The 11,702-nt window shown below is 41.9% G+C and overlaps 1 protein-coding gene across 1 annotated transcript in view; it reads right to left on the bottom strand.

Moving 5' to 3' along the window:
• cntnap1 (contactin associated protein 1) overlaps positions 1-2,197 on the bottom strand; it is a 22,447-nt gene extending 20,250 nt beyond the window's left edge. The window contains exon 1 of the mRNA XM_032536692.1: positions 1,300-2,197. Within this exon, the coding sequence (XP_032392583.1) occupies positions 1,300-1,360 (61 nt within the window). The 5' untranslated portion in view covers positions 1,361-2,197. The remainder of the gene's footprint in view (positions 1-1,299) is intronic.
• Between the last annotated feature and the right edge of the window lie 9,505 nt (positions 2,198-11,702).

Genomic DNA, 11,702 nt, shown 5'->3' with positions numbered 1-11,702 from the left:
AGTACCAGCAGACTCTACAACAAGCTAAACCCACAGGCCCCCACTTGCTGGTTAGCATTCAGTGATCCAAAGACGTTTAGTAACTCCAACTCAATTGCAGACTTTGCCGTTCATTCACTTTTAAATCTTTCAACACCATTTACCTCCCAGCCTACCATGTGACAGGGCAGCAGCATGGCCTCCTATGCAAGCCATTTTTCAGTAAATGTTATTTCCCTACAACAGAAAGCGCTCCGAAAAGTGCACATTACATATGTAAAGAGGATCCACATTTACACCCAGAAGTATAAACTTGCTTAAGCTTGTGTTTAACCAAAATACAGTTGTGAGTATAAGAAGTCAAATGATGAAGCATTCCTCCTCCCTGATCTCCCACTAATATCACAAACTACTGACCCTTGCAATGGCTGTTTGGGGTTAATTAACAGTCAAGACCCTGTGAGGTCATCATGACACTGACATCATGCATAAAGCTTATTAGTATGCATACAGGCTCTGTGATAGAAAGGTATCACAATCCAATTTAGCCCCAAACACAGCCTCTCCTCTGGTCCAACTAAATCCACCACACGACTGCCCGACTGATCTCAGAGTGAGTAATGATTTCCCTCCCAGGTGAATCCACGCTCGTCGTGGGCAAAATGCAGGGATTTATTTTTGGGCTTCCCAAAAAAAAAGTACTGCAGTGGGCTGGTCCCGCTCAGGAAACTGTGTCCTGTGCTCTCAACCGCCAATTTGAAAAGGTGTTCAGCGGATTTTCACCCAACAACAACATACACGTTCAAAGCCATTTGGAGATAATTATATTAGAAACCAAATAGACTTCCGAGCAGTATCGTGCTCTGCAAAGAAGTCGAGAGTTGAAGCCACACCGTGCATAAACTTGCGTGCTGGCTGGGAGAAAGCACCGCAATGCAGACAGTGCGATGGAGATAACCACGCGCACCTTCTGCAGGACCGACGCGGTTTGCTTTTTTTGTGATCCCACTAAACAATGCTTTGCTGAAATTACATAAGCCAAGACAAGCAGTGAAATGTGATTATCTATGTTTTAAGGCTGTCTGATTTTATCGCAACGTGTGCTGTTGCCCTTCAACGATCTCAACACCTCAGGCTACATTTGGCCCACCCAGTGGTAATTTCCACTTATCAACGAATGTTATAATGCAACTTTTTCAAAGCATATATGATCAGACGCTAAACAATATGCAGATAAGGCATGTATACACACTTTGAATTATTTTAATAATATTCTAGCAGAAGATAATAGATGAACAATTGTTGTTTTACAAGACTTACGTGATGAGCAATGTTGAAAACCCAAAAATAAGAGGCATATGCTCAGTATTTTGCAAGTCATCCTTCACTTAGGACACGTTTCTCCGCATATGCTATGTTAATTAGATCGTAGATTGTTCTGCAGCATCCTCTCACCCCCCTTTCGCCCAACTTTAACTCGCGCAGATCCAACTCCTCTTCCCGGGATTTCGGGCAGCCTCTACCGGGTCGGGGACGCGCATCGGATGCTGGTGCTGATGCTGCGCTTGGCCGAGAGCGCGCACTTCTTCTTTTATATCCTTTAAATTGTTTCTTTCACATGACCGTCATGTAATGGTGTGGCTCCTGCATGATATCATTCAACATATCTGTAAATTAGCAGAGAGCTTGTAGGCCAGTTGGGAGTGGGGTTCTGCAGCGTCCTTTCTCCAGGAGTCTGGATGCAGAAGAGACTGGAAGGGAGGAAGGAAAAAAAAAAAAAACTTTTTTAGTCCACCGCAGAATGAAAGTATTTTTCCAAAACAATTATTAAATCTCCAAATAAGTCTTGTGGAACTGGTCAAAAACAACAATTTCCATCTGGGATGGGGTCATATCACCAATGCACCAACGATTTATTCCTCTTCTCTTTTTTTCATGGCATCTCATGTTATCCTTTGGTACACTTTTCGTGGCTGCCAACTAGAGTGCACTGCATATGCTAGTGAGGAAATGGTTAAGTATTTCTCTCCAGCAACGCACATCTAAACTTGAGCCTCAAAATAGGATGGAAGTCCTTGATATCCTGTGTCAGCAGGAGGACTATATAGAATGACAATCACAGCAGGCTGCACAGCTTTGCAGGTTGTCTGTTTGACCTTGTCCAGGTACTCTGTCCATGCCAGTGCATTCACAAACATGCCCAGAGAAGAACAGGTTACAGGATGATGCCAGCTGTGCCTGAACTCAGTCTCATCCCCATGCATACACAGGGGACGGGGGAAGGGTGAGACTGAGGCAGAGGGGGATTTGTGGCAAAGGGTGGCATGTTGATCACAAAATAAAAAAGGCTTTGGGATTAAGAAGTGGGTTTATGGGACGGCAGTGTGTGAGTGATGATGTGAGATTGAATGCCTGGGCCAGCGTCGGATTTACAGTGTTTTCAATCAAATCAGATTGTCAGTTTGTAAGCTCCCTGCCGCTGCTTTCCCCCTGAAATACCATAAGAGTATAGAATTATATTTGCAGAAAGAAGACAATGGCCAAGGGAAGAAAATGACAAAGGAGAGTGAAGTAGGGCATCAAATCAACAGGGCAAACTAGAGGTGTTTCTATTGATTGTAAAGTGGGATCCATACTATTTCACAGATATTCAAACAAGGTGCAATGCCATTTATAAGTGTTAAAGTATCCCACACTATACTGATAAGTTATGTATGGTTTATCATACAATAATTTGAACAGTGTTAAAGGTAAAACAGCAAGCACTAGCATAATTGTATTTCTTCAGTAAACTGTCAGACTATTAGAAAGTCTAGACTATAAGACTGTTAACGTTAGTGAACAAGTTAAAAACCAAGTGTTGTTTTCTGATAACCGCTGTTCTGTTGTCCTCAGATAACATGTGCAGTACATGCAAACACAAGCACATCCTGCACCTATAGCTTATAGATGGTTAGGCTGGATTGCCATCTGTTTCCCCATTGACCTTTTATATTTGACCTTATAGTAACCATAGAGGAGACCTAATGAGGTCTGGTTGGGTTTAAACCACAAGTCGGGGGGGAAAAACAACACAAAGGCTCAAGTAATAAACTGATTAATAAGAGCAACCACAGGCAGAATTCCCAGCAAATACAATTCAGGCTTTTCAATGCTCAACCTCAATCACAAAGTCATTTTGGCATCATGTTTGCTGCAAAATACTGTATGCCCAAAATATACAACATCAGTCCTACAATCCTCTTATTTCCATTATGTGAATAGCTCTGCCAATAGGGTGAAATCATTCCAACTATTCCCAATGAAAGCTGACTGCAATGAAGGCTGAAGGAAGAACATACAAACATGTTTTGAAAATCTTAAAATAAGGCAGAACACTAAATGAATGATTTAAACTCAGCTGTCATTTGATATTTAGCTGTCAAGTGATATAAATTACTTAATATTGAAATCTCTATGTTACCTCACTGGTGGACATTTTAAGAATATGATTTTAACGCAGAATTAAATAGCTTGTTTAGACCAAAGTTGAGTTTTAATGGAAACATATATTCAGTCGCTACAAAATTAATCAGTAATGGGAATCATAAGATGAACAACTTTTTTTTTTATCTGACTGTGCATTTTGTGATTGCAGCTGCAATCCAGAGTCAAATCACAAGTGACCACTAGATGTCAGATTAAGCTCAGATTTGGATCTCTGCATCTCACACATGATGTCAGCATGCACCATTTTACTGATCTTAACTTTACATACTTACTGACTTAACATTATTCTGCTGGTCTTATTTTTTTATATTATGTTTCATGCTGCCAAAATGTTTGGAACCTGTAGGGCCTACATCAATTATAAATGAATGAGCAAATGATGTTTGGGTAGTAAAATGAGTCTGACAGGAAAACATGCCAGATCATCGAGATATAGGATCTACTTTCACACTGTTTATCCCACTTTAAACTAACTTAAATACACACACACAGAGACAAACAGACACACACACACACACACACATACACACACACACACACACACACACACACACACACACACACACACACACACACACACACACACACACACTGTAAAAGGCCACTCTGTGTTTAAAACGCACACAAGTGCACAAACAAATTCCCAGGTGGAGGAGACCTGTGATGGCTTTGCTTCTTACAGGGATTTTTTTTCTTTGGGATCAGATTGTACTTTGGTCTACCCCCATTAGCATTGTGTTTATTTTCCATAGGGGTACCACTGTACACTGCATAGAACATGTGCTAAGTGTCCGAGCATGAAAACACACATAAACACGCAGACATTCTCACACATAGACATAAACCACCAAAAGCACAAACAGGGGCACACAAACACACACACACACCTACTCACAAACATGGGTCGAGTCATGACTTACGCCCAGATGTTTCCAAGAGATAGTGTTGCTGATCTGTTATCATGGCTGGTTGCTGCTTGTCATGAAGATGGATAAAGGAATCTGTCAAGCTTTGTATGATGAGCATGGACATTTATTTCTCTGTATCTGATATTTCAAACACAAAACAGTAGTATGTAAAGCTGACAATGGTTGGTTTGAAACTCTGTCAGAAACTGGGCAATTCAGCAAGATTGTATTCCTGTGGACTTTAAGACAGGTGTTTATTTGTTTATTTTGGCCATTACCTATGGGAACCTGCATACTGGCGGGTGAGCTGCTGTAAACAAGGCTATTAAAGCAGTCTGCTCTCTGGTGTCCATACACCGGCATGACCACCTGCTGGTAAAGGGCCAATCCCAGCTGAAAATAAAATAAACCCAGCTGGGGAACACCGGACTGGGATCCCACCTCTGAAGATCTCCCACCAGTGTTAGCTCAACTGCTGTGTCCCAGACAGCTGCTACAACCTGTTCAACCACTCACTATTCAGAGTGGACACACCAACCAAATAATATGACACTGACTGTTCGAAATGTTACAAATCCAAGTGAGAGTTGCTTCGGCTGTGGCTCTTAGCTTAAAGGAATAATTTAGCATTTCAGGAAAAACACTTAGATCCAGCATTTATATCTGCAAGAAATCATCAAACATAATGGGACACTGCACAAAATATAAGGCTGTGTGATGTCTGCAGTGCTGTTTAACGTGGTTATGGACTGGGTGATGAGGAGAACCACAGAAGACTGACATCAGATGGACTCTGTTCTCACAATTGGAATATCTGGTCTTTGCTGAAGACGTGGTTTTGGTCTTGCACACGCATCAACATATGCAAGAGAAAGCCAGTCGTCTTAACAACTATGCACAGCAAATAGGCCTTAAGATGAGGAAATTGATACCACTCTCATATCAGCATTTACATATGGCCGTTTGTTTTTTTCTTGTTGTTTTTGTTGTTTTTGTTGTTTGAATTTTAGTGTTTTCTACATTCATATTTTCCCTTCTTGTAATGTTATTATCTTAGCATTATGGTCTCTCTCTGTTTTAGCCATTTGTTCTGTTGTGAAGCACTGTTAAAAAAGTATAAGTGATGTAGCAGTAAAACATCTATTCAGTGTCCTCTATCCATTTTGAAAGGTTATTCATTTTTGTCTGGTCAATCCAACGAAAGAGTCTGTAAGCCATCTAAGCTCTCATCAGATTCCACTTTACTCTGTTACAACAAGTGATGCTTGTGTGTTGACGTACAAGTCATGACACCTATTGCTCTGAATGGCCTATCTTTATGCACACACACACTCACATACATTTTCCAAGTTGATTTATTTAAAGGGAAGACATTATGCATAACTACAGCTCTACAAAGACATAAGCTTTGACTCCTAATGGAGATGCATGGAGCTGAGAGACTTTTGCTACAAGCACACACAAGTTTGCACATACAGTACACAAATGCACAGCCAAACCCAGTGACACCAGCGACACACGCACGCACACACACACACACACACACACACACACACACACACACACAGACAAACACACGCACACACAGACACATGCACACGCACACACAAACACACCACTTGGTTGTGTTTCCCCTCATGCAGCAGACAAGCCGCAGTTATTTAGTCTGCCTCCCAGTTTGTTTGCCCACTGTCTTCTCTCTTTTGTTACTCTGCCTTGGGCTTTGTTTGATGTGAACTGTTGACTGTAGCAAATGACAGTTGCAGCTGGGAGGATGAGTGAGGATGAAAAGGGTCATGCCAAGTGACAAAGTATGGTCAGGTTGGAGAAATATTTCTGTGTTTGTGTTCAAAAAGCCACAACTGAATGGATCTCTTCACATTCAGTGAAGAGATGACACTGGGAAGTCATCTAAACTAACTTGGACAAGAGTTTTAGCACGTTTGCAACGTGCAGGTCCAGAGCAGTAATGCAACAGATGATTCTTAAGGTCTGTCTCTTTTCAAAAGTCTGCTGGCCCATTTTACAGTGTGTCATGCACACACACACACACACACACACACACTCACACACACACTCGCAGATGTCTGGACAGACATGTAAACTGTGTGCTTTCCCTCCCCAGCTCGGTTCCTTGCAGTTGAGCTCCAGTAAAGTACCTTTGGCAGCAATGCAAAAGAACGATTTGTCCTTTATGCTGGGCCCCACTCCACTCACAGCCTGCAGGTGGGATGGGGGTTGAAGAATCTGGAGGGGAGGCCTATTTCTTACAACAGATGTTGGGTATGAAGTGTTTAAGACCAATATGCAATGATTTTGTATTAAAACCTTTATTCATGGGTGAAAAAGACTAAAATATCCTTGTAAGATCAGAAACTCCTTTGCTTCCTCTGGTCATTCGTTGTGGTGGGAGTGGATATTGTGCCTGATGATGAACCATTGGCAAACAAGCTTAGCCAAAAGCCAACCCTATGGGGAGTTGGTGGTGTACAGTGTGTGCGTGCCTGCAAGCAAGCGAGTAGGTGTGTTTGGGTTACAGGGGGATGGTGCAGAAATAAAATACAGCCCTACTTCTTGCAGGGTTCACCCTCTGCATCCATGAATGTTGCTCTTGGAGGTCCTGGCACCTAGCAACAGCCTGGATCATGTCCTAAAGGAAATGCGAGACGACACACAGGCAGACATACATACACAGTTTATATGGTAGCATACTTTTCCTAAACACACCTATGCTAAACTGACTTTGTCAGCATTTGTATGATGTTGACCTGGAGTGTGGAGTATAGTGTAGAAAAACAGTTCCACTTTGTAGTGTGCTTGTGTCTGCGTGACTGACATGGTTATCAGAGATCGGGCCTCATTATCTCTGTCTTCATCCGGTTGATCTTAAGACCTATTTGCTGTGCATAGTAAGACGGTTTTCCCTTGCATATGTTGATGCGTGTGCAAGACCAAAACAACGTCTTCAGCAAAGTCCAGATATTCCACTTGTGAGAACAGAGTCCATCTGATGCCCCTTGGTCAGTCTTCTGTGGTTCTCCTCATCACCCAGTCCATAACCACGTTAAACAGCACTGCAGACATCACGCAGCCTTATATTTTGTGCAGTGTCGCATTATGTTTGATGATTTCCTGCATATATAAATGGTGGATCTTTGTTGAACTTTTGAACTTAACTAATTGAAGTGTAAGGAAATTTTAACAAGATAAGTAATTACCCAGAAGATTAGCCTCCCATTCATTGTCACTGGCACCTTGGTTTTCTTGATTCTTGCAGAGAGTTCCTGTAGATAATAATGTTTTGAGTGTGGAATATCACAGAAATGCACAATCATGTTTTATGGTGGGTTTCCCTGTAAAGACACCCAGATACATGCTTGGAAATTGGACCAAAAGAATAGAAGTTTACTCAGTTGCTCTGTGGAGGGGTGCTGCTCAGACTGAGGTAAAGCAGTGGGCACTTTTTCCATATTCAGTAAATAACCTGCTTGTACTGCTAAGAGCCGCTCTCAAGGCTCATATCTAAACACAGGAAACACAAATGAGACCGAGCAGGGCTAGACTACAAATAGCAGACCATTTCCAATGATTCTACAAATCCTTTTGACCGGCCCATCTTTCATTAGTTCTCCATTGTGACCTCAAGCCCTGCTGTTCATTTTCACACAAAAATACACACTTAGTTTTGCGTTTTTAGCTCATGATGCATATGCATACATGTGCTTTTGTGCAAAAATGCACATGCATGATTTCAAGTGCACACCTCTTATCCGGCACAGGTTCAGATTTTGGCAATGTGTCATCAATTCTGTATTCAGCATACTTTCACACAGTCAGCACACTAAAAATAGCTGAAGGACTTTGGCTCTCTGCCCAGCCTCCCTTACTGTCAATAAGTTATCTTCTCCCTCGCACTCAACTTTAACTACAGTTCCACAACCATTAACCATCCCAAGCACCACAAGTTAATTGTAAATTATTCTAAGTTGGACTACCTCAAGAATGTGTTGATACACCACAACTACTGCTGTCAGTTAAATGCATTATTAACAGCGTTAATGTAAACCCCTTCAACAGCATCAATTTTTTATCGCGAGATTAACGTTCTTTTTGGCCTAGCAGACTTTGTAGTTTTTTTTCAAGTCTGTTTTTTTTCACCCATTTATTGATGGACAGTGTCACATTGTGTGAGAGATTATTTGCTCCAAGTGAGAATGAACACTACAGTAGGCTACATTCCAATGTTGTTTTCAATTTAAAAAAAAACATTTTCACAAAGCAAGCCGATCCACTTAATGTTGTTAGAGCATTAACATAAAAAAGAAATAATGGGGCAAAAAGAAATCAAGTGACATTTAGAATTGACACAAATGTGCAATTAATGACGAGTTAACTATGACATTAATGCGATTAATTGCGATTAAATATTGTATTTGTTTGACAGCACTAACCATAACATCAAGGAATATTTACAGGTATGAGGATGATCTAACTTGATTATTTACTACTTTTTATAAATCCTCAACTAGAAATGAAGAGGTAGCCACTAGTGTCTAGGGGGATGTCTTTTTTATTTCCTCTTTGATGTGAAAATACCAGACAGTTTGTAAGCATATCTCTGCTGGTTGTTTGCATTGTGGTTGTTGTGTCTCCTCCACGTTTTAGTCTCAGGTCTCCTGGCTTTTTATCTCTTGTGGTTGACTATCCATTGCTATCAACTCCTCATCTTTCTCTCTGCCTCCCTGATTCCAGTACAACTCCTCCTCACTTGGCTTTTGATGATGGTGCAGATAACAGTGATTCAAGTATTGGACTGGAGGTACTTTTTGCCATGCTGAGGAATGTCTGCTTTTAAAAATTAAAGTATTAGGTGAATTGTGATGCAAAGCTATGAAAAGTTGAATTATATAACTACATGGATTTAATGAATAGCATGAATGATGGTCCTGGCATATCTAAAAGCTTGCAGGTGTATGTCTTTTTAAAGAGTGACGATGTGATATGTTTCTTTGACGTTGCCGCCCACACATACCAAACAGCTTTATTAAACAAACTACCAGGACTTTTCTTTAAAAAATCACTTGCAAGGGCATTGCCACTCTCTGACTTTTGTATCACAATGTAGTAGAAAAATAGCTAGGCACTGTAACATACGGTCAATAATGGATCCATCGTCCTAAATCAGATACCTCAGGTATAGGTATATATCATTCAGTCTCCTAAAAACCTGAGATAACACCATTTATCCTAGCTCAAGTTCTGCAGGCAATTTATGTGTTGACAGGCTGAGCCAGCGTGCAAGAAAGATTCTAGGGTGTTAAGGGTTACTGTAATGAAGCCAGACGAGGAGGGGAAAAGGGAATGCGAGGGGTTAACTGGGGCAAGAGGGTCAGAAGTTGAAGCTGGGAATGTTTTCTCCAGCCTGGCCTTTCATTGACACAAGCATGTGTGCCACACAGTCCCCAGGAACAGATGTGTCGACAGCCAGAGTTGGAAACACCACCCTGTGGTGAATCTGATACTGGTAAACACTGTTTCTGAAGAACAGGACAAAAAAACAGAAGGTACTGGACATTGTATAGATGGGACCTCAACTGCGTACCTATCAATCCCACTGTCTCTCTTTTTTATTAAGCCTGTGACAAGAGACTGACTCTGCTGCAGGGCGTGTGTGCAGTTAAAAGCATATCTTTCCAATTTCTTTATCATTCATTTGATTAAATGAATCTTCCATCATCATTTCATCCCATTTTCCTAATTTAAAGCATGCCTGTCATAAACGATCCACATGCACACAGCTGGATATTTCACATGGGAACTTCAGGTCAAGTGGTGTAGTAGTTAAAGGGCTCCACAGCAGCCCTATCCCATTACATGGGCTAACAGCCGTCAAACAGCAGTCCTCTGTTCTCTAAACCATAGCCTAAATCTCTGCTGGACCTAAACACACCAGGCTGGTGGTAGAGGGGGTGGTGGCACGGCAGGATGAGGGTTAAGTTCAATGCTGGACACAACAGGGAGGAAATCCTGTCTGAGTCTTGGGTTAGGGGTCGCTGGAGGTCAGTTCCTATCTTAAATCCTTGATTTGGGGTTGTCAGATAAACTCTGGCCTTGGACCAATGTTCTGAAGAGAAACATGCGTAGATCACCAAAGACAAAGCAGCTTCTTCTTGACTCGTTTCTATATGTGCCAGCAGGCCACATTGGAAACTCAGTTTGAAATAAAACCTCAAAAGCAGAAGTCCCAAGTACTCCTCAAATATATCAAAAGGTTTGATCAATCACCACCAAGAGGACAGGCAAAAGAAAAACATAATGTCACCCAAATGTGAACAATGCAGGGAGCTCCTTGGCAGAGTACATTTCCAATCCCAATCAATTTGTTTCATCTACATCAAAGTGTAGCTGTGATGCGGGCTGCAGTGAAACTAGATCTGCAGGAACAAACTCTTCTCTGCACTTCTATTTCAGCAGTTAAGTCTTATTTATCAGATCGATCTCAGTTTGCACATGTCAACGATGAATCCTCCATGCACGCCAAAGTTAGTCATGGAGTCCAACAAGGATCTGTGCTCGGTTCAATCCTGTTCACTTTATATATGCTTCCTTTAGGCAATACTGTCAGAAAACACTCCATAAACTTTCATTGTTATGCAGATGGTACTAATGCGATCCCAGAATGCAGGGTTACTTGTGGTTCCTAGAGTCTCTAAAAGTAGAATGGTAGCCAGAGCGTTCAGCTATCAGGCTCCTCTCCTGTGGAACCAGGTTCTAGTTTGGGTTCAGGAGGCAGACACCTTCTCCACATTTAAGAGTAGGCTTAAGACTTTCCTCTTTGATAAAGCTTATAGTTAGGGCTGGCTCAGGTGAGTCCTGACCCATCCCTTAGTTACACTGCTCTAGGCCTAGACTGCCGGGGGACTTCCCATGATGCACTGAGCACTTCTCTCCTCCTTCTTTCCATCTGTATACAACCTAATCCCATTAATGCATGTTACTAACTCGACTTCTTCCCTTTCCCTTCTCCCATCGCTTCCTGCAGGTGTTTCTGGCTCTGGAGCTGTGGAGTCTGGATCTGTGGTTGGACTCACCTGCTGCCTCCATATTCCTGCTCAACACCCTCTGCTACAATTTGCCATCTCTCTCTCTCTCTCTCTCTCTCTCTCTCTCTCTCTCTCGCTGTCTCTTTATCTCACTCCCAACCAGTCGAGGCAGATGACCGCCCACCCTGAGCCATGGTTCTGCTCGAGGTTTCTGCCTCTTAAAAGGAAGTTTTTTCTTGCCTCTGTCGCCAAGTGCTTGCTCATGGTGGGAATTGTTGGGTTT

This window comes from Etheostoma spectabile, chromosome 15 (assembly GCF_008692095.1).
Source record: "Etheostoma spectabile isolate EspeVRDwgs_2016 chromosome 15, UIUC_Espe_1.0, whole genome shotgun sequence".
Classification (NCBI taxonomy): Eukaryota; Metazoa; Chordata; class Actinopteri; order Perciformes; family Percidae; genus Etheostoma; species Etheostoma spectabile.
This window is presented reverse-complemented; position numbering and strand designations above follow the sequence as displayed.